We start from the raw sequence: 24,306 nt of genomic DNA, 5'->3' as shown, positions 1-24,306 counted from the left end.
GGAGTGTGATTTTTGTGAACTTGACTATTGGCATTCAACCGATAAAAGTCGGCTTTGCTTTTGCGCCGATCCTTCAAACACCCTCAGATGTTCCAGCATTAAATTCATCTCTTGCTTTCTTTGTTGTTTCCATCCACAGGTATCTCCTATATCCCCCCAGGGTTTTTCCAGGCACTTCATTTTGGCTTTCTTGTTAGGAGGGGTTACTGAGGTGAGTTACATGTGTTTGCAGAACCACTTGAAAGCCTTTCAAATCCCTTTATTCAGAACCAACTGAATAATTGAATCATCTCAAACATCTAAACCTTGCACAGAGAACGTAAGCAACGACTCAAGCGATTTCTCAATCCACTGACATAGCTGAAATACAGGATATTTTGTGAAAGCCAATTCTGATCCGTAAATGCCTTTAACAAGTACCACAATGTGTTTTAATTCTGTGCTTTCAGACATTTTGTAAAAGCAGATTGAACTTTTTTCAAACGGTGAATATCTCATATCTATTTACTGGTATTCCCAGGTGCGTTGTCCATCATGTCGGTGTTGAGGAAGGAGATGGAGAAGTACAGGGACATAGACGAGGACGAGCTGCTGAAGAAACTGACAGAGGAAGAGCTTCAGCGGTTAGAGGACGAGTTAGAGGAGCTGGATCCTGATGTGAGTTCATAGTGTGCTATTCAGTAGGAGGGGTGAGTGTGTCTGCCTGGTTGTTTTATTGGTGTCAGTGGAGAGTTTTGGTGTCATATGGTGGGAACCCCTGCTGGGAACCCCTGTCATAATATACTTTATGTAACTATAGCGCTTACTCTGTCAGCATCTTTAAACCACTTTAAAGGGCAGATAGGTTGAAGTTGATCAAACTTAAAAAACCCACGTAATAAGATAAAAACTGCTTGGTGGTCAAGCTAAAAACAATCCAGTTTTTCTTAATTCCTGATACATTCTGGAGATATGTGGTTTTCACCTGACAACAGCGATGTTTATTTAGGCTTTAACATGGTTGGATGTGTCATCTAAGATAAGATTAAACTTGCTGGATCCCTGGGGGGAAATAAGGTTACTGCAGCAGCAAAGTAGGATTCAGCTGAGGACACAAACAGAATATAAAATAAGTAATAAACAGTAAATAATAATGTACAAAAAACAAAGAATTATGCTAGTTCATGTATCTGATGGTGGCAATTTAATGGTACTATGACTTAATAACCCATATATCCTATATTTGTGTTATGATGTGACATGTTTTATGATGTTTTTTTGGCTGACAGCGTTAGCGGGTAATTTCCATTTTTTAGCCAGTTTAACTGTTTTAAGTGCAGAAGATTTAAATGCCCTTGAATGTACTCATGAGTAAGCGGCTGTAATGTAAATAATGGTTTCCACAGTATTAGAAGTGGGAGTTGATGGACTGTGGACTAAAGCGAGTGTTATTATCTACAGGCTGCACCTACAATTCATGGGCAGTTAGTCTCACAAAGCCTGCAGATCACAGTCAGGCTGAATGTAGCACACAGCCTCTGACTGATCATAACACAGTAATGTGTCCATCAAATTAATGCTGATATGTGCAATGCATGATCCTATGAGCCAAAGTCCACTGCCCTAGGTCTACATCATATATTTTTCACAGTATGCCTATAATCCAAGACAAAAGTAGGCTAGACAATCAGGTGAATGTTGCATCAAAACAATCTAGCTTGAATCTGGCTAATCTGTCACATGCTTTCCCAACACTGTCCACTTAGTACTCTTTGAATAAAACAGAAATACCTTTAAAATAATCTATATAAAACCTTTAGGCCATAGATTTCTATGTAAAGGTCTCTCCCGATGACATACGTTTTTAGTGCAGATGTCAGAGAAGAGTGTTTTTCCCTCACGACAGCAGTAATGTAATATGACCAGAAATTGGACTGGACACACGTCAACAGCAGCATGGAACGACACACACACATGCATCTCTTCATTCAAATTGATTATGGATTATCAAGGTAAAATTCAAACAGCTGTGCCATAGTGCATGTAGCCTAAAATCTGAATTACCTTTTTTAATACTAATATGTGACTCAAATGACTGAATTCCCGCTTCAGATTGAAGTAAAACCTCTGAAGAAAAAAAAAAAGGCAGAAAATACATTGTCTGACACTTTTTCTGATGCAGTCGTTCCAGAAAGGATGAAAAGGATGGAAGTATTCAGGAAAAAAATGCCAATAATCGCCTTACAGAACAATGTTGCTGCATATTAACTCTCTTTCACCTGCAGACATAATTAGCCTACTTCGGGAATTCATACATAACATAATGTTAAGTATTATCCAAGTGAAGAAACTTGTTAATCGACTTGTTAGTCAGTTTATAAGGCACATTTTCAATAGATTTTGACAATTTATCTGGTAAAGTGAAATTCAGCCAGCAGAGATAAATCCTAGAAAATATTCCACCTTTGATGTGACTGATTTTATAATGCCGCTACCTTTGCTACTATTAAGCTGCCCTGTTCCCCATCGTTTATTTCTGTATTTGATGTATCAGTGTAATCGTTGCTAGCCCAGGTGGTGTATCATGTAGTTAGTGAATGCTTTGTAAGTACAGCGCATCAGTTATACTAGTGTTTAGTTTGTATTGCTCTTTTATTATGGTGTTTATTTCTGCATGTGAAGCATCCAGAGCCAGTTTAGTAACCCCAGTCATATATCATGGGTAGAGGTGCCGACAGCAGCTGTAATAGCTTTCTGATGAATGTCTTAACTGCTCATACAGAGACTGGATGCCCCCCCAGTGCCAAGAGAATGACTGGAATAGTATAATGTGCAGAACTCAGGGTGTGTGTGTGTGTGTTTGTGCTCCTAGTGCTAAGAGACTGACTGGAAAAATATAGCTTGTGGGACTCTGTGTGTGTGTGTGCGTGTGTGTGTGTGTGTGTGTGTGTGTGTGTGTGTGTGTCCACCCGATGCCAGGACTTGACTGATCTGGAGGATTGCATGACGTACACAGAGCCAGAGCCAGCGAGAGGGAGCGTGTGCATGCTTACGGGGTTTTTGCCTGTTTTGTGTGTAACCGATTACACAACAGTAAAGTGGCAGTTTGTGCTGAAACACGGTGTAACCTTCCCAGCAAGGCTGCCCACATCGGTTCCAGTAAGCCATTAAAAAGTAAGATCACCATGTCGGGCAGAAGAACAACATGTCTGCCTAACCCTAAATAGATACGTTCTTGTCTTCGTTTATCCAGAGAGGGATCGCTCCTTTCTTCAGCGCATCCTGTTTTACATTCATTCAGTTGCACATTAGAGTTAGACTGGTTCATTGGTTTGCTGACATTGGCCCTTAATTAAATATCAGATCTGGTCCAGTCAGTGTCGTCCCCCTCCAACATGATGATGCAGTTTGTTTGATTACATATTTATTACAGAATTGACCATTACTACACTAGTTATCAATAGGAATCCCATAACCAAATTGAGTCTAATGCGACATTTTAATCGGATTCCACGCAAGTATGCATGAATATGGTTGTTGTTGTTGTTGCTCTTCTTCTTCTTCTTCTTCTTCTTCTTCTTCTACATATCATATAACAAATATATCATATCATATAACATAAATACATATCTGTATTTAAAAGCCCGTATCGGTCTAACTCTGTCTCACACATTCACACTGTGAGCTGCCCAGTACAACCACAGTCTTCTACTGCTGGCCGTTGAGCAGCTCTACTGGAGTGACTGGAGGTTAATGCCTTGGCGGTAGTTGTTGAGAGACGGTAGAGCGCTCTTCGTCATTTTCATTCTCCAACTAGATTCTCCCAGCTGGCAACCCTCTGGTCACACACTCCCTCGTCTAACTTTTAGGTGTTTGGCTACAAAACACTTGGATTTGGCTGCACAAGCTGTTTAGGGAAATTCAATGGACATTTTCTGGTTGTGGTTTTTTTTCTAACTGTAGAAAGATGGCTCCTTTAACTTCAATTGTTTGGGTGAAGGCTTAGTTTCAAAAGACATGGGGGTGAGTAGATAATGACAGAATTTTCGTTTTTTGGTGAACTTTTCCTTTAAAAACCATAACACCAGTGACATAACAGATCAAATCCCTCCTTGCTAGATTTCACCGGAAGTAACCTCTGTTTCTCATGACAGGAATGAAGTATATGAGATGTGTTTAAGTCCGCAGCTCGTAGCGGTGTTGTGTGATATACCATAGGCTTTACTATAAATACCATGTGACATGTACACTTACAGACGACCACTGTAGGTGCTGAGCCAGAGAGAGAAGTACAGTAGAGAGAGAGAGAGAGAGAGAGAGAGAGAGAGAGAGAGAAACAGCAACAGGCCCTTCAATCTGCCTCTTACTGTTAAAAATAACATCCAGGTACTGGACATAAGAGGCCTGTCCAAACCCACAGCTGATATAACTGTGTGACACACGAGGCGTCGCGGTGATGGTGTGATATACTCTCGGCTTTACTATAAATACTACTGTATGTGGCGTGAACATTTATAGACCACTACTGTATAGCTGCTGAAAGAGAGAGAGAAGAGCGAGTTATACGTTATAAATATTGAAGATTCTGCACTTTTGCACATATTTTCAAACCAAATAATCTTATCATCTCGGTCTGGTTTGACTGTATAAACTGGCGATATTGCTCGTGATAAACAGTCATGCCAATAACAACTGAACTGACAGAGAGAAAAGGTGAGAGACTGAGGGGGAGAGAGAGAAAGACTGAAGGTGGAAGAAAGAGTAAGGGTGAGAGAGGCAGAGAGAGAGAGAGAGAGAGAGAGAGAGGCCTCTAAGTGCGGAGAGGAGAGATAAGATATGAAGCTATAAGTAGCGCTTTTGGTCACTGCTTTAGGTTGAGAATAACTCTGTGAGCAGCTTTAAAGGTCTGGGAGATTTCTTGGTCCCGTGTTGTGTGCTGGAGTGGAGATAGGGACTGTTGTGGGATTTACATTACACCACAACAAAGATACCACCGCCTCTACATCTCTCTCATGTTTACTCTAGCGCTTATTCCTACTTTCTTGCATTTTCTGTTTTGTTCTGTCCTCTCTCTTTGTGTCTTTTTGTAGCTTCAATATGCATTTAAAGATGCAATGCAGATATTTTGTCATCTAAATGTTGGACATATTCACATTTTGCTGTTGTTGAACATCTTACAGAATGTATGCTTTTCATGAATGAAGAAGAGTGTTTATTTTCTGTAGTTTGACCTTATACAACAGGGTTTTAAAAGAGTATGACCCTCACTTAACACATACGTTACCAGATAAACTTTCAACTCGAGAGAAAAAAGCAGAAAAATCCAAAATTTACTTACTAGGTGGAAATTAACTCATCAAACCTCAAACTAAAGTGCTGTTTTGCTAAAATGCTTGCAAACATTATAAATGTAAATCAAACCTATTTCGGCAAAATTAATTTAAAAATCATGCTTGGTTATAGTTCATCCTTGTATTAAGGCCTCAACGCGGAAAAAGAAAATCCTAAATCCAGTAAATTACTGTGTAAACAAAGTCAGTAGTGGTGTTATAATTTTCAATAGGGGGCGCTGCACTGGTATTTAGGGATTGGGCTTTTGAAAACTCACCTGCAGTCATGTCATCACACAAGAGATTGCTTCCCACTGGGTCCCTAATGCCTGAAGTTAAAGGAAAAATTCACCCTAAAACACTTTAAGACTCTAAAATAAACAGATATTAGCTTGCATTTCTGGGCCCATTTTATTGTTTGGTGGTGTATTTTTCTTATTCCCACAGATCACTGGCCAAAGGTAAATGACAAGATGTTGCATCGAGACACGTCACATTTTCAGCTACCTAAAACATCAACGTAAATGTCAGGTTTTGGTGTCAGTCACTCAAAAGCAAAGAGCGAGGACTTCTTTCTAGAGCCGCGATTTTGCACCAAGGTTCAACAGTTGTACAGGGAGAAATCCATCATAGAAGAGGAGAGAGACTAATTTCTCCACTGACAGTAGCCTCAATAGACCAGAATGCAATGCAGCCACAAGAAATGTTGTGTTTTGAGTAAGGGGCGCGGCCGCAATCATAGACAAGCACCTATGATCATGAACTGGTTGGCTAGATGGATATATTTATATGCCCATATACCCACCTTTGATTAAAAGCAACAAATTCACGCCCCTGCTCTAGGTGTTGTCGAAAAGGCATTCTGGGAAAAGTAGGAAATAAATGTACATAGTAGAAGTAGATGAGGCAGGTTGAGGGAACGTGGGTTCACCAAAAAAGTAAATCACACTTCATCACAAAACAACTCATGGAATTGCTTGACCATCACAAATTGATGGTATATAACAGTGTAAGAGTATCCAAGGGTGTGTTTTTCCTGTAACCAATGCCAATCCTCCTCTTGGGACAGTATCCATATTTTTAACCTTTGAAAATTCTCCTCCCTTTTCTAGAATGCGTTGTTGCCGGCCGGGATGAGGCAGAAGGACCAGACCAAGAAGGCTCCTACAGGAACTTTCCAGAGAGACAACCTCCTGGCCCATCTGGAGAAACAGGCCAAAGAGCACCCTGATAAAGAAGACCTGGTGCCCTTCACCGGGGAGAAGAGAGGTAGGACCTGGGGCTACTGTGTGTATGTCATTATTAGTTGTCTTCTCACAGTAAACCAGCTTATACGTTCTCTGGATGGAAGTATTCCCATAACTTTGATTTTATCGACCAAACCAGTGACAAGAACATCGGACGCTATTTGGTCTGCCTAATTATTCGAGGTAACTGAGTTATCCCAATTTTTGGCGAAAACATAGCCTACTTTGCGGAGGTAATAACTAAGGAGTAATGAATTACTTTATGAAGAATAAGCCCAACACTTTGACTCCTGGTATCATCCAGTATCTATCCTCTTCTTACATGCTGGTCTCTCAAACCAGTAAATTACGCCTAATCCTCAATTTAATCCTGACCTAAACCTCAAACCTAAAACAATATATTTCAATGAGGAAACTCTAAATTCTTCTGCAGTCTCAGGCCTAGTGGGACCTGGAAAACCTCAGGTATTCATGGGTAGAAGGATGTTTTTATTCCCTGTAGAGTGACGGGTTCCACAAGACCCCCTCCCCGACAGGCCTTGTGAGGATTGTCAGCACACCAGTTTAGTGTGGATACAGAGGTGTGTGACGGATGGTGAGAAATACCAGACATCTCCATCTGAAACTCTAGAAGGTCTCCCTGCTGTAACCCTGGATGCCTGTCTGTCTGTCTTTATCTATCCATCCATTAGACATACACTCGTTGGTGAAAGTAGGACAGTGAGCTAATGTCGGGTCTACTTTGCTGGTGTTATCATTTAGTAAGTTAATCATGTGTCCCTAAAAAGACTCACAGTCAGTTGTTTTGCCTCAAACTCATCTTTTGATGTGGAAGCAATGTTAGGTTGTAGATGAGTTAACAGTGAAATAAGGCTAACTTTAGCCCACTGTCCCCATTACTTTTGCCAATGAATGTTTACAAAGTTGCACACAAAATGTGCTTCTGCAACTATTTTTTGCCCCTCCTAGTACATTTGGTATAATCCAAATGGCGATGCAAAATGGATAATTACAAAGAGTAAAATCTGATATGACCAACCACAACTAAGCTAAGCAGTGGTAGCTTAGACGTTAGAGAGGCAGGCTTGTGGCCGAAAGAGCGTCGGTTCGAATTCCCGGACTTGGGAAAATTTGGGTGGGGAAAGTGAATGAGCAACACTCTCCCTCAACAACCTGTCAAGGTGCCCTTGAGTAAGGCACTGAGCCCCCTACTGCTCCAGTGGAGCTCACAGTGGCCAGCAGTAGAAGACTGGTTGTACTGGGCAGCTCCCAGTGTGAATATGTGGAATTTGAAGCAGGGCGTTGCAGGAAAAGAACTAAGTTCAATCAGCTTTCCCTGGATAAATAAGGGGTAACAATATTCATAGTATATCTGTGTGACAATTTAAGGTCAAAGTGGCTGATTTCCTCCTTATCCATATAATACCTCACTAATTATCTTTAGTGTCATGACGATATTATGAATCATGTATCAAACTGAAAGGGGATTCAAGTGTGTTGACCATTTTCCCACAGCGGCCATTTTCAACACTTAAGGTGGGAAACTACCTGGAAGACTGCCACATTTGTTGAGCTAGTGTTACGTCAACACATAAATGAAGACTTCCGATAGACCTAATAGTTATCCAATTAGCTAGCAATCTCTGCAACAACCAGGACTGCTAGAATTTAGCAGTGTAGTTAATTAGCTTATCTAGCTGCTAGCTAGCTTCTTAGGCTAGATTTTTGTAGCTAGCTATACTGAGCCAAATATGTTACCTTAAAATGTAAACCTTGTCCCTACAGATTCTCCATTTTTAATAAAACATTTTGTCCGGTTCCAACATGATGTGCATCTGTGGCATAAGGTCAAAATGGCCGCTGTGGGAATAAGATCTCCTCATGCTTATATCCAAATGTTCAAGCAATCCCTTTGTCGCCATATCCATACCTTTATTGCTTGTTTAGTCTGTCTTTTCACTTTACCTGTCCTCTAAGTCTGTCTACATGTTTGTCCATACCGCTTCATCTGTCTTCCAGTCCTCCTACAGCAGGTTGTCTGTCCATTCAAGAGAGATGAACTGTCCTTCCTATTCTTAACCGTATGTTTGTCCACTGAATCCATGTCTTTAGTTCTTGCTCTTTTTAATTTTTTTTATTTTAATCTTTTTTTTTATCTAGGGAATGTTTTTTTTCCAGCTATGTCCTTTTTCATATTCAGACAGTTACAACAATAGTCTCCTACTGGCGGCCACTGACAAAACACTGAACTCCTGGGGGTTCAATGCTTTGTTCAAGGGCACCTCAACAGCAGGCTGCTTATTCACTTCCCCTATCAACATGTTAGCAGCCAGTCGGAGGATTCGAACCGGCAACCTTCCAGTCACAAGCCTGCTCCTCTAACCAAGTGTGTGTGTGGCTGTCCTTCCAGGGTCTTTAGGGTGATGACAGGATGAAAACCAGCCGGTGATAATATGTCTGGCTGAAACTCTAGGAGCAGACCACACACACACACACACACACACACACACACGCACATACACACACAGGCACTCGGTGTGTCCCCCCAAGTCTGTGTGTCCTTCCAGGCAGTCAGACATAGTGACGACAGGAGGAGGTCCACCGTGACGCGCTGCGATACTCGGCTCAGCCTGTCCCGCTTCAGCTGCTGTGTAACAGAGCTGGTTTGGACGACAGGACGCAGAGCGCTGCCAGAGAACTGTGGGACACTTCAGCTCAGCTGAACATTTGCATTTACAACACATATACATCAAGATCAGTTTATAAACAAGTTAACAGCCTTCACTGGCTTGATGTAATTCATACTGACGGAGGAAATGACCGCTTTGTTGGGGTTTTTTAAAGGTTGAAGGTCATGACTAGGGTTTTGCATTCATGTCAACAAAAAATTACACCTGGCCTACTGTACTGAACAATATACAATCTTTGTACTGAGAAAACATGGCCGTCCTTTGTTATCCTTTAGCTTTGTAGGGCGGCATAGTTGGCATCAATGTGATGTAATGGAGCTCTTTTTCCAAGTGTTATTGCCAACACTCAACATTACCTCTTGAAAACTTCCAGACCGACCATAGAAAATAATATGAACTGGGTTATATCACTATAGTTTCATACGCATGATATATAAATCATTTGGAACACCCTCCTAATGTTGAGTTGTGGTCCCTCTTTAATCTGTTTACTCCCCTTCATGATAGAGTGGATTTCGCAGGTGAAATTATTACAGCATCACAGTCATCACTTGGATTCACCTGGTCAGCTTAATTGATCACTTTAAGTTTTAGTGGTCGTGTATTCTAAGATGATGTTTTTCTACTGTAAGTAAGATGTGGTGTCGAAGAAAAGGCTGGTTGCTGTTAGAAAGTTAAATAAATTGCCGACGTGCAGTAGTATGCCAAAAAATTCCCTCCTATCTCTCTCCTCAGTTCTTGCAGTAGTAGTAGAAGTATTTCTTTTACTTTTTTCCCCCCCAGTTCTTTGTTGTTACATGAATACTGCCAGGGCACTCCTGCTTTTTGGTTGCTTGAAATTTTGTTGATCTAGAAATTGAAGTCGCTCTGAATAAGACTGTCAGCTAAATGCCTAAAACTCAAATGTAAAATGTACGCCCTTCTTAGTTCTTTCTTCTTTCTTTCTTTGTAGTATGCAGGCCAGATGAAGGGCATAGTAGAAGTAAAATCATACTCTCATGTCATTATATTGTGACACTGTGACCGTAGCAGACCAATTCACTTTAAACTGAAGCATTTCAGGGAGGAGAAATTGTTCAAAACTCCAAAAAATATCTCTCTCCTTAGCAAATAAACTGCAGTTTCTACAAAATGTTTTATTTATTGACATGAAAGTGAATTGACCCAAGCCCAAGATAGTGATAGTAGTCTTACTATTTGCATCATCAGGTAAAGTTTTGGGTGCTACTTAGTTGTAGTAATAGTTGCAGTTGTAGTGGTTGCCATAGTAGTAGTGTATTTCTTTATATTAACTGTATCCAATCATATTGTAGGGAAGGCGTGGGTGCCTAAGAAGAGGGTGGACCCCATTATGGAGAATGTGACTCTGGAGCCGGAGCTAGAAGAAGCCCTGGCTAATGCTAGTGATGCTGAACTCTGTGATATCGCAGGTAATACACACACACACACACAAAACACACGTATGCATGTGAAAATACACATTCACACATTATTCTTCATCATATTCGTCCTTTTTCCACACTCCATCGTCCCTCTAATCATTGTAAACATATCATAATAACCTCACCTAGCCCTTGTTAATCTCTTTTTCCTCAGTCTTAACTCTCCTCCATCTCCTCTAGCACTCCCTCCATCTTCCCTCCACCTTTCCCTCACTGTGTGCCCCTTCATCCCTCCATCAGTCCCTCCACCTTCTTCACCTCCTCCATCACTGCTGGACCTCACTGTCCATTAGCTGAGCACCATCCGGGGTATAGACTGCACACAAAGTCTGCATGGACCGACTCTCATGTTCTGTCATGTCAGCTTGTGTCAAGTGGACATCTTAAAAAATAGTCTTTTATCAGCTGTTTGTAATTTACTGTACTGTACATTTACTGTACATGCATCGCACAGAAACTCTCCAGGGTTCTGTGTGATGCATGGTGTATGACTTTACTGTAGCAACTATCTTACCGCATGCACACGCTATGCATTTTAAAATCTTTCAGAATGGATAGTCTTTCCAAATATATATATTCCTCACTGCTGCTGAGAGCTTAGAGGTCTAAAAACCTTTGACTTTTACTGACTTTTTGTCTTGAAAAGGAGATTTGGGAGGAGATTTCCTTCCTTTCCATCTTAACAGGTCATTTGGTCCCATTTTCATTCTTAAAAACATATTTTTTCTTAAAAGACCTGCTGGTCTTCAAGTGAAAAACTTGGGGTGAGATAATTCCACTTGATTCCAATGTAATTTCACTAGAATTTTACTAGAAACAAGTGTCAGTATGTTGAAATAAGGCAGTGTAGGCGGATGACTCCACTAGTATCAAGAAAATGAACTTGAATCAAGACCATTCTTTAAACAAGTGGATTTGCATTGGAAGTAAGATAAAATGTTTCACCCTATTGGTTTGATATTGAAATCTGGAATCGAAAATAGGGAACTAGACATGCTGTAGGAGGACACCCAGTCTCTGGAGCTGTCATTAATATGGTTGTGCCCACTAAGAATGGCTTGGCAGCTCATGTTCCCCAACTGTTTATGTCTTTGCAAACACATTCTGTTCTCACGCTCTCTGTCTCTCTGACACATAGACAAGGTGATAATTCTCTCTAAATAGCTTGTTTTATATACTGTGCTTCTACTCTGTCAAAAACCATATTTCCTCTATCCGGTCAATTCACTGCTTTCAGGAGGGACTTAGAATTCATAATATTGAAATAGCTAGTCTGTCCCTAATGTGGGTTGGCTTCACAAGCTACTGTATATTGATTATAAAAATAAGACAGAAGATGCTGCCCTTTACTGTGATTATGTGGCCAGCATCGTTAATAACAAATTTTTACAGGTGTTCTCATTGTGGTGTACCTGAGAGAATAAAACAGAATATATTACCAGACACAGTTAGGTTCCTACTAAGCATAACAACATGTATAATATAAAGCATGGCAAGGTGTGCTCTACAAGGCCATAAAGCATGACTGGAACAAGCCATAAACTAGGTTTGAAGCCCAGGAAGAGTCAACGGCTGACATCACAGTCACTTGGTCCACTGTTTGCCACAGTTTTCTGGGCGCTGCCCAGTTTTGGAGCCACGGGGGGATTATCAAATACAAGAACACCAAGTTGGTACTTGTGAGCTTGTGGAGGAAGTTCTTCCCATGTTGTCTTGGAGAGAACAATCTTCTCATGAAAGTGAGCACGCACAGAGATGCTTCCTTACAGTTTGAGATGGACTGTATGCTTGAAGTCATGTGCACGATCAATTTCTCACAGCTGTTTCAATTGGCTCTGACTGTAGTGTTGCTCAGACGTGACATGTCGTTCTCGCAATGAGTCTTGGGGCTTCCCTTTGTTCTCATCAGTCAAGTCACCATCCGATGCATCCTTGGCTGGCAAGTAAACTTTCAGGATCTTTATCCGTCCTCCATCCTTGCATTATTTTGTTTTGGAATCGTGCTTCGGCCGTTAGATATTACATAAAACACATCATGGAGGACACAAGAACACACAAGAACACATATTGAGAAAGAGCCAGAGTTTGGTAGCAGAGTTAAAGGGTGGAGCACATGGAGCCAAGACATACAGTATATTGCCTTATATGGTCTTATTATATGGCTTTACTGAATACCCAATTCTGATTGGCCAACAAATGCATTCTGAGGTCTATTATGTAATAAAACTATTGTTACCGCTGTACATCTAATCATATCAATTTAGTCAAGAAGTCCGGTCCACAGAGTTGTAATCAAATTAACTAGCGACGCCTTGTGCCAAAAAAGATGTTACCCCCTGGTTACTGCTGACAAATACTCAGCTAACTGAGTTTAAAGACATGGAAGATTTTTCTATTACTTTTAATTTATTTGAAGAGCATAAAACTTTTCATTACTTGTTAGAGCCTGAATGGCAATCTTACTGGATTTGTTTACATTACTGTGGTTGCAGTTCTGCTATAAGTCCATGGATGCTAGCTACAGATGTTTCTATGGTTTCAGTTCTGGTACAGTGTAACCATGGATGCTAGCTACAGACGTTCCCATGGTTACAGTTGTTTGCTAGTCACTTTTTAGAAATAAAGCAGCCAGCGAGGTCTGAAAAGTCATAAGGAGGCTCTGAAAAGTTGCTAAATCTAGCAATAAAGTTGCCAAGTTGACAATGCTGCTTGTATTTCTACATAGTAGGTGGGCCTTGGTCCCATTGACTTTTAATGAGGTGGGTGGAGATTCAAGTTGTCCTGCAGCCAGCCAGCAGAGGGCAGTAGAGGTTCTCTCTCTCCCAGGAGAGAAAAAATCAAGGCCAGTTTTGGCCCTTTGAACACCAATGTTACAAAGGAAACTACCCATTGTATGATTTAGGACATTATACACAGCTTTGACAATAATTGCTTGACCGTTGGGATTGATAGTGTCAGGTTTGACTCGGTTGTGAAAATGCTGACATGCTGCAAGTGCTGTCCTGCTGTTTGTATTAGCATGGTCTTCTACTGTATGGCTGTATTTATATAGACAGAAAACATACTATTTTAACCCCAATGTGACTGTGTGTTTGTTTTTCTTTTCATGTCTTTGCATCCTCTTCTTCCTCCTCTGTTGCAACCTTCCCTCTCTCTTTTCTCCCTCTCATCCTTTCCCCTCCATCCTCTCCATTTTCACTCATCCTGTCCTGCTGTCTTCCAGCCATCCTGGGCATGCACACCCTGATGAGTAACCAGCAGTACTACGAAGCTCTGGCCAGCAGCACCATAGTCAACAAGCAAGGCCTCAACAGTAGGTGTAACACATACACACACGCACACACACACACACACACACACACACACACACACACACACACACACACACACACACACACACACACACGCTGTAAGCGCTGGTGTCCTACAGCTTCCCCAGGAATCCTGTTGATGATTCATCTGTTTATGCTATATGTTACACTACACAATGTAAACTATGGCACTTACTCTCTCTCTTCGCCTCTCTACCTTTGTCCCCAATCACACACACACACGCACACACACACACACACACTCTTTAATGAGCCATTGGTTTATCCTGCATGGTGGCTCATCCTACAGAGGCAGAGACAGAGCATCTCACTACCAAATATGACCGGCTTTTATACAGAGAGCTGGCCATAAACTTCTGAATCTCCTCCTGAAAATGTCAGTTGCTGTGCTTTCATTACTGATATACAAGACAGTACATACATACATACATAGTGTTTGCACAGTGAGCTAAAGTTGATCTTTTTTGTTGTTGTTATTGTGGTTTAACATGGAGACCAATGAAGATCTGTAATCAAAAAGTCGACAGTGAGATCTTTGGCTTTTGCCTCATTTTATGTCTTTGATGTGGAAGCCATATTATTCTGTAGAGTCAACAACTAAAACAGCGAATGCTTAGTTCACATGTTTTTGCAGTGTTGGCTTATGGAAGCCCTTAATTTCTATGGGAGACATAGATTTACATTATTTTGTTGAGAAAAGAAGGAAATATTAGACAGACAAAACCATGTATCTGATACTGATACATTAAATATCACAATATTTCACAATTTCAAGTGAAACACATCCAAACCAGCAGGGAGCCCCATAATCAAGAGCATTCTTCACAATGTTCACTGCCTGTGAGAAAATATTCTGTTTTCATGAATAATACAGAAGGCTATTCTTTATTTGGCTTCATAGGCAATAGGAATAGCGATGTTGGCAGGTAATGTTAAGGAGTCTCAGTGGAGCAATCAGCTATCCAGATAATGCTGTTTGTGTTGCAAAAATTGTACCGTTACATGAAGCAGGCTTTCAAATTGGCTCCATGCCATGGCCCTTGAAATCAGATTCCAGAATTAATTGCATGAAAACTCATTTTCCTGACTGTAATTAACCTGATCCTGGGCGTACTATTCATAGACATTTAACAAACTCAAACATTTTCAATTTCAAGTCAAAGACCTCTCTCTGGTGGGCAAGTATGTTTTAATGAGCCTGCTTCCCAGGGTAAGACTGTATTTCTTCAGTTTAGGCCCTGGGTTGAAAAACTATTACATCTAACTCCAGCAGTACCATGCCGTACATAAGAGTGTGTGGTTGTGCTCCAGGTGTGATCCAGTGCACCCAGTATAAACCAGTCCCTGACGAGGAGCCCAACTCCACTGACGTAGAGGACACTCTGATGAGGGTAAAGAGGAACGACCCCGACCTGGTCGAGGTCAACCTCAACAACATTAGGGTAGGTGTGTGTGTGTGTGTGTGTGTGTGTGTGTTTGTGCACGCGCGCATGTGATGAATTTTAATGGTTCTGTTGTTTAATATCTCTGTCTCACAAAATCCTGGTAATGACCCTGGAAGAACACTGAGAATTTAAATTATGTCTAAAGTGTTTTTTCGGTATTTCAGAACATTACCATACCAACCCTCACAGTGAATTATAGAAGGGATAGTTAAGCCTCTCATTTCTGATTGGCTGAGGCTGTTGTAAAAAACACTGATGAACACATACATGGACCAGTAAATTTAAACATTCATGATATCATAATATAATATGTAAACACACACCTGTGTCTGTGAGCGGTTCATGTAAATATTAATATATGCTACCTGAAAATCAAGGGTAGGTAGCTAGGTAGAAGAAAAACATTTTTTTCTCTATTCTCTATTATTCTCTATTATCAATGGGTTAAAACTGAAAGATTTATGGAGCACTTGTGTTCTTTCTTTTTTAATACAAAGGTGTATTATCGCCATTTTACAAGCAGTGCTTTATAGTGATTTTTGAATAGCTAAGATGCACGATACGAGTAAAAGCTGTTCTGAGATTACTGTAAAGTGACTTATTGCTTAAAACCACAAAAACAGAATCTTCTAACCTAAATAACTTAGAAGGTTTCTGTGCTGTTTCTCTGTATCCCAAAGCACTGCCATACCTTGAAGGCATAATATCAATGTAAAGACCACAGTACAGAACATTAGCTTAGTTGCAACGGCTCTGTGCTGCGTGTTTTTGTGTAGAACATCCCTATCCCGACTCTGAAGGCGTATGCTGAGGCCCTGATGAAGAACACAGTGGTGGAGAGGTTCAGCATCGTAGGAACCAGGAGCAACGACCCGGTCGCCTTTGTAAGTCACCGCTGCAACGTCTCACCATATAGGAGGAAGACTTCTGCTCTAAATGCTATACAGTTTCCATTTAGGCAGGAAATCATCACCTGAAGTTCATTGGTCCGTATCTCTGAAGATCCACGTCAACCAAGTTACCTGCTATTCTTTAAAAAGTACCAGAATTTGCTTTGGGCGTTTTTTTTGGTGTTTTTTATTACTTTGCAACTAGGTATCACTGTTTTTACATCTTGGAATGCAAGGTGTCACTTTTTTCTTATTTTGGAACAAAACTCTTCATATGTCTCGATCAATCAAATGGTGTTTCAACTCAAATGGTGGAATTTCGATATTCGATATTATCAAATATCGCGATATTTCGTGAATATCGTGATATTTTCTGCGATATCGAATATCACTCCCCCAGCCCCCCAACCTCCAATGCTTGAAAAGTAAGATCTCTTTTCTAGGCTATTAATAATAATAATAGCCTAGAAATTTGATGTAATTTAGAAGAAATAAAAAACGTACCCCCCCAAAAACCCTGGAGAAAAACAGTATCGCGATATTGAATTTTTTATATCGTCCAAGCCTACTGCTTTTGCAATTCATAATTGTTTCTGGTGCTTCTGATGGATCAATACCTTACCAAGACATGTTATTTTAAGATGTTCTGTGCTTGTGATGCTATGTGTTCAAATCTACCTGATAACTCATGTTACATATCATCCCCCTCTCTCTTTACTCTCTTCCATGTCTCTTCCCACACACGTCTCTTTCCAAATGTCCACAGAACAGTAAGGACATGTGCTGTGTGTTTCCTCAGGCCCTGGCAGAGATGTTGAAGGTGAACACGACGCTGAAGAGCCTGAACGTCGAGTCCAACTTCATCACAGGGACTGGAATACTGGCCCTCATAGAGTCACTGCAGGCCAACACTACACTACAGGAGCTCAAGATAGACAACCAGGTACACACACACACACACACACTCGCAGTCAGCCCGTAGCTGCCATATTCAATTTTATGGGTCTGTTTTTAAGCTGCTGGTCTTCATATTTGGCACCGTTGGACAGGCGTGCCTGTTTTGCAGAAATAGGTAGAGCACCCAAACACATCCCTAATTGCTTTCCCACTTACATAGAGTATGTGTATACAGACACTCCCATATGTGTGTGTGTGTGTGTGTGTGTGTGTGTGAGAGAGAGTCAGGTTGCGTACACAGGCCGTCTTCATCACTTCGGTCTAATGCTCCTGGATTGCACTAGATTGCACTGTGCTGTCATGCTACATATTTATAAATCTGACTCACCGCTCGCTCATTAATTCAGCATGTCTTTCTCTACTGCCTCTCTTGCCAAACTAACTTTCTGCTCTCCTTTTCTTACCTCTTCCTTACCTTCCCTTTCCTCCTCTGGCTATTGACTGATTGACTGACTGATTGATTTTAATAAATCTCAACATGGGTGGGTCTATATAATGGATAATCGAATGTTTTCACGGGTTTGGATGTTACTTGTTTGCAGTAAAAAAGTGCAAATTGTGCTAATTGTTTTGCCAAAGTTGTATTTATTAAAAATGGCAACTCTGAAACAAGCCAGTTTGAACGTAGCCGGGTCGTTGCGTAGAAAAAGCTAACTGGAGCCGATGAATCATCGTGTGTTTGGGGCAGGGAGAAGGGGGCGGAGCCTCTAGTGCTACCAGCCAATGAGAGCAGTGTCCCTTTCCGGCCGTTAGAAACCGTTAGAAACGGCTGCAAAATGGCCTGCTGCTCTTTAGGTGGGAGAGGCGCACTAGAGAATAAATTGTGAGAATATTTAGCAAAAAATATTTCACAAGTTTGTTTCATAGACTCAAGGCAATGATAGAAAACTGTAGCAATAAATGCTACAATGCAGAAAAATATATCTTTGTCCTCTCTATTTTCTCTACCTCCCTCTTCTTATCTGACCTTTTCTGCTCCCTCTCTCTCTCCTGTCTTCCTTTCTTTCCTCTCTTATCTGTCCTCTCGCTGTATTTCTTTCTCTCTACCTCCCCTCTTCTCTTTCTTCTTCCCATTTTCTCCCCTTCTCACTCCCCAATCTCTCCTTCCTCCTCCTCCTCCTCCCTCTCTCCTTTCCCCTAACTCTTCTATCTTTTACAACTCCCCTTCTTTTAATCCTCTCAATCTCTCTCCCTCTCCTCCTCTCTCCAGAGCCAGCCGTTAGGTAACAAGGTGGAGATGGAGATAGCCAGCATGCTGGAGAAAAACACCACGCTGTTGAAGTTCGGTTACCACTTCACCCAGCAGGGCCCGCGCCTCCGAGGCTCCAACGCCATGATGAACAACAACGACCTGGGTGGGTCTCTCACACACACACACACACACACACACACACATACACACACACACACACGATAGCACAGATGCACACATACAAACACACAGAGATGCATTTTCATACCTGCTTTAAGAAAACAAAAAAAGAATGTTCAAGTACTTTTGGTTTGAAATAACAAATGGACCCTGAAACAATAGTATTATGTAGCATTTTGTGCTGCAACATTAGAATGAAGTAGAGCTGCAACGATTAATCGATTAATCGATTAGTTGTCAACTATTAAATTAATCGCCAACTATTTTGATAATCGATTAATCGGTTTGAGTAATTTTTTAAGAAAAATGAGTCAAAATTCTCTGATTCCAGCTTCTTAAATGTGAATATTTTCTGGTTTCTTTACTCCTCTATGACAGTAAACTGAATATCTTTGGGTTGTGGACAAAACAAGACGTTTGAGGACGTCATCTTGGGCTTTGGGAAACACTGATCGTCATTTTTCACCATTTTCTGACATTTTATAGACCAAACAACTAATCGATTAATCGAGAAAATAATCAACAGATTAATCGACAATGAAAATAATCGTTAGTTGCACCCCTAGAATGAAGAGAAGAAAAATGTACATCAGGCATGTAATTGATATTTTAATAGTTTATTGGCTAAAGGTTGTTGTTTATGCTTGACAGCTAAAAGTAAAAAAAAGTCACATCATGGCAAGTCGGGTATCATGCAAAATGTGACTTTCCCAGTTACATTTGCCATTTTATTGCGATCGAACAGCATTTGAAGGCAGCATCTGCGTAGTATGGTGGGGTGCGCTGCGACTGTTGACCCACAGTGCAATTGTTTGGCTACAAAACATTTGAAATATGCTGCACGAGCTGTTTGGAGAAATTTGATGAACATTTTATGCTTTTTTGGGGGCGGGGCTGTAAAAAGATGGTCCCTTTAACTTTAATAGTTTAGGAGAAGGCTGGGATGGAACTACAGGAGCTAACTCTATGGTCCTACCAACTTCAATGGAGTTTCCACTGACAGTACATAATGACTGAATTTTCATTTCGGGATGAACTATTCCTTTAAAACAAAGGGGACATAAGCAATGAAAAAAAAATATGCAGCTTGTTTATACTTCAGTAAATTTGTCCATTTATTAAATGATTTATTCATATGCTATTAGTGAACCAACTGTTGTTGTTAATGTCATGTTTTTGCTTCAGCAATAAGCACTATTGTATTTCATGCAAGTAATGCACATTTTCATTGCATTGAACTGAGAAAGGGACAAAACCCAACTTTTCAAGCACATGACCTCTGGTTCACCTCAGGATACTAGAATTAGCTACATTTCATGTCCATAGTCTTTCAGTTGTATTGCGCTTGGCAGTGCAAGTTGTTACATGCGTCAGTGGTGACACTTTATCTTCACTGTATCTTCTTTGGTTCTGCTGTAATCAGGCTCTAATATAGAGGAATCGGAGTGATGTCATTGGCCAGAAACTCAGTACGGCCGGAAAGCCCCGGCCAATCAAAACAGCGCCTTCCTGGGTTATTACATCAACACTAAGAAAGGAGTGTGGGTGTGTGAGAGAGAGAGACACACACACACACTCATAAGTGAAACAGATATTCACAGTTACTCACTAGTTATATATTTGCATTTCTTTATAATAATAATGATTACAAACTGTATAGTTTATAATAGAAAATGTTAAAATATAAAATGCGTTAAAATAACAAAAAATAAAAAAACAATGAAATGATATAAGAAAAAACATCCCAAGAAATAGCACAAGATTAAATGTGGGCAAAATCACAAACAACTACATAAAAGCAAGTCTATAAAAATGAGACGTAATTTAAATGGTCAATTAACTATCCCAAGCTCCTCAGGCCAGTTGTGCTATTCAGTTGGGTGTAGGGGGGTGGTGCGGGAAGGGGGGGGGTGTTAAGTAGAGCATCTGAGGATAAGTCCCAACATAACAACCCCAGCGACAGACTGGTCTTATGTCAGATCCCTTCCTGTAAAACCACGTAACACGAGTCAGGCTCTCTTTGTGGGACTCTTGTTTGCCTTTTATGTGAGAGTGGGCAAGTGCGTGATTGGTGCACAAAAGTGACCGTTGGGTAAACATTTTAAAGTGTGTGTGGGTGTGTTCTTGTACTTTTATCCTTGTGAGAACCAGCTTGAGTTTTAGACCTCGCTCATTTCTACAAGGGGTTAGTTCAGGATGAGGATTTGGGTTAAGGATTCAGGTTAGAATTAGGATTGGGTATAGATTACGGTAAGGGTTAAGGTTAGTTTAGGGTTAGGCCTTGGTATTAGGGTTAAGATTAGCAGTAGGTTTAGTAGAGTAAGGGTTAGGCATGTAGTGGTGAGGGTTAAGGTTGGGGGGTTAGGAAATGTAGTCAATAGAAGGTCTTCATAAGGATAGGAGTACAAGGATGTGTGTTTATGTGTGTGTTGAATTCTCCAAACATTTCCTGACAAAGGTGCAGCAGTAGTGCAGCAATCATGCAGTGCAATGTGGGACTTTTTACTTGAAGTGATGCTTGTGAAGGATTATTATGATGGACATTCCATATTAAATTGAATGTTGTTTTCTGATGATGTTTGTCTGATTGTATTGTAAGAAAAGTTCATCTGTGTTTCTAATGGGTTTAGAATCCTTTTGTAATGCATTATAAAGCATAAAGTGTACGTGTCATAACATCATTTTTTCCTCCCCCTCATCATGTTTTAGCCCGGGTAATCCGGTCCGATTCAGACGGTTCCTTCACCCTCACTCTGTCTGTCCCCGAGCTGGAGAGGGCCTTCGGGAAAAAGTTCAAGTCCAAGACGAAGTAAAAACAAAAAAATCGATCGCTCGGCCTCACCTCTCTTCTGCCAATATATCTGACTCTTCTCCAGACTGCCGGAGCCTGCCACTATTTCTCTGAGACTTTCTCCTGCTTCTCCACAGCACCTATCAACGCCTATCTTGCTTTCTTCGTTTTTACTTTTTTTTTTTTTTCAAAGCGCCCCATTTTCTGCCTCACCTCTCCTATGTCAGCATCTCCTGTACCTCTTTCCTTAAACCCTAAAATGGGTTACAGTAGGCACATTGCTGTTAGGACTCCACATGACAATAGTAAGAATATGTTTTAGACTTATTTAGGTCCTGGGCTGAAAAAGTCTAAGAACTCCTGCTGTAGGGAAACAAAGTGGGAGATCCAGAAATAGGGATAGAACACATATGCAGTGGACATTTTGTATGATATGCCCAATCTTAAAAAGGGTAAAAAATGCTGTTGTGCCAATGGACAAGTTTTCTTCCAAAATGAGACCTGTGTCCTCTACTCTTACACAATAAAAGTAAAGAAGTTAAAAGTCATGCTCACTGTGGAACATCACTGAAGTCATTCTGAGGATACAATAATCCAACTGCTTGTTCATTTCAAGGCCTAAAATGTGAAGGTAACATGATCTTCTACATTTCGTGAAACTGTCCCCTCAAGCTGTTTAGCGAGTTCTGGGACTATCTGGGACAGGTACCTTCATCGTCTACATCTATCTTGTTTTCTCCTTTAGTTTCACATCTGTACATCTGTGCTGTGGTTGTAGCTTCTCCTTGAGGCCTCACCCTTTTCTTCTTTGGGTCTTTTCCTTTTTCTTTTTTCTGATCCTCCGTGTTTTAAATGTACCTCTATTCTCTCGAGGCGTCGACTCCGTGTCCTCGGCTTCACTCCTTGACCTCTGTCCTCTCCTCTCCTCTTCTAAACTGTGCTCTCTTCAGCATCTTCGGTTCGTCCGCGTGAGTTTTTCTTTCCTCAAGAGCTCTGCCTGCTGAAGCTCTTTACTTTTACAGCCACTTGGAGGAAAAGTGGCGTGACTTTGATGTTGTTCATATCTGTCCTGCTCTTGTGGAGCTAGTCCACTTCTTCTAGTTCCTTCTTGCTTCTTGCAACGCCAATGGGGCAGGGCAACTTTCTTCTGCTTTCTGCTCAAGATGATGATGATGATGATGATGATGATGATGAGTAGTAGTAGTAGTAGTAGTAGTAGTAGTAGTAGTAGTAGTAGCAGCAGCAATACTAGTAATAGTAGTATTCCAAGCAGCTCAACAATTGCCTCATTGCTCAAAATGAATTTCTTGGATCTTCTGACCAAACTAATTTCTGTTTCTGCTCCCTTCTTCCCTCCCTTCGTCCCACTACTTCCTTTCACCTTTTCACCTTTCTCCTTTCTTCCCTCTCTCTCTTCTTTCTCTCTTCCCTCTATTCCCCTCCACCTTTCTGTCTCCATCCACAGTAAGAAAGAGAAGGCTTGAGGGAGGACCGATCTTCCCCAAGTGTCGGACAAACGTGTAGAAACCAGGGCTAACCTCCTCCCCCCTTCGACCCCAACCATCGTTCCAAACCCCGTCCTGTCCGTCTTCTTCAGCCCCGCACCCGTCCGACCTCCGACGGCCTACCCAGAAGTCCTTGCACGTCATCTCTGATCTCTGACCTGCCCAACCACGTCAGGTTCTAACGGTTTGGGCTTCAGAGCCAGTCTCTGAGTTTGTTCTACCTTCTACTCCCTTAGACTCTTGTTTAGTAGATCTTAAAGGATCCGATGGGATTCAGTGTCCATCCGAGCTTTGAGTGCGTTTAAAAGTGATATGTGCTAATTCTTTGTGTTTTAAATTAAGAATTGGGACTCTGCTGTTTGTGGGACTGGGTACCAGAGCATGCCTCAGTTTCGCAAACTTGGGTCCCGGGCTGAAAAAGTCGAAGAACCGTCGCTGTAGCTCTCTTTACAAACAAACCGGACTGTGCCTGTGTTTGTCATCTTGTCCTCCTCATCCTTTAATATCTCCACAAGTGTCTTGGTTCCACAATATAGGGACTGGAGGGCTGGTTTTGAATGAGGGCCCATTTGAATGGCGATGGGCTGCGTTTGGCAATCCCTGTTTCTATTGTTGAGTTTAATGAATTCTAATTATTATTCTACTGTAAATGAGTTGATGCTGCCATTACTGTCGTCCCCTCACAGTTTTTCTACTGATGTTGCTCCAAGGTGGACACACACTACAAGATATCTGTAACCAATTAAGCACCAAAGTTGTTGTCCCAGCCAAATATTACAGATAACGTAAAAGCCTCTGAGAAATACCATGTCGGATTTGCACCCAGTCTTGGCAGTGTGTGTGGGATGGCCAAATTCCTGCTCAATCTAGACAATATCTTGTAGTGACTATCTGTCCTTAGATAAATAGATAGATAGTGATAGATAGATAGATTTATAAACCTGGCTACTGTGAGACTTGTCTGCTATACCGGTATATAGAATATATTTATTTGTGACAGACCTGGGGAACAGTAGGAGTCAGAATCCATTCAAATACATCACTTGGTTTGATTGAGCATTCAGCAACTGATAATACAATAACTCCAAAGTGTAATAAAAATGTTGTTCCAAATGCGTCAAAAATGTAATATAACCTGTTAATGTCATAAATTTCTAGATAATGTAATAGTATCACAGTATTACATTAGCCAGTATTTATGACTTTACAAGGGCTGGAACATATCTTTAACTGATGATGTAATAATAGTACTGACTAATAATGTAAAAACTTCAGTTATAATATAATATTACGTTATTAGCCAGTGTTGTTATTGCATCATCAGTT

General features: G+C 40.9%; 1 protein-coding gene across 2 annotated transcripts; it reads left to right on the top strand.

Annotated features, from left to right (window-relative positions):
* Positions 1-534: 534 nt before the first annotated feature.
* Positions 535-23,073, top strand: tmod1 (tropomodulin 1). Of its 2 annotated transcripts, XM_071901205.2 has the most exons (10): positions 535-657; positions 6,422-6,578; positions 10,560-10,676; positions 13,912-14,001; positions 15,332-15,462; positions 16,242-16,349; positions 17,155-17,298; positions 18,523-18,667; positions 21,394-21,493; positions 22,941-23,034. In XM_071901205.2, the coding sequence occupies exons 1-10, from the start codon at positions 535-537 to the stop codon at positions 22,957-22,959; spliced, it is 1,134 nt and encodes a 377-aa protein (XP_071757306.1). In that variant the 3' UTR covers positions 22,960-23,034. The 2 variants fall into 2 exon arrangements, with proteins under 2 accessions (XP_071757306.1, XP_071757307.1); XM_071901206.2 differs by lacking the exon at positions 21,394-21,493 and having other exon boundaries at positions 22,941-23,073.
* The last annotated feature ends 1,233 nt before the right edge of the window (positions 23,074-24,306 follow it).

This window comes from Centroberyx gerrardi, chromosome 3 (genome assembly GCF_048128805.1).
Source record: "Centroberyx gerrardi isolate f3 chromosome 3, fCenGer3.hap1.cur.20231027, whole genome shotgun sequence".
NCBI lineage: Eukaryota > Metazoa > Chordata > Actinopteri > Beryciformes > Berycidae > Centroberyx > Centroberyx gerrardi.
Note: the sequence above shows the minus strand (reverse complement) of the source record. Positions and strands in the feature narration are given on the sequence as shown.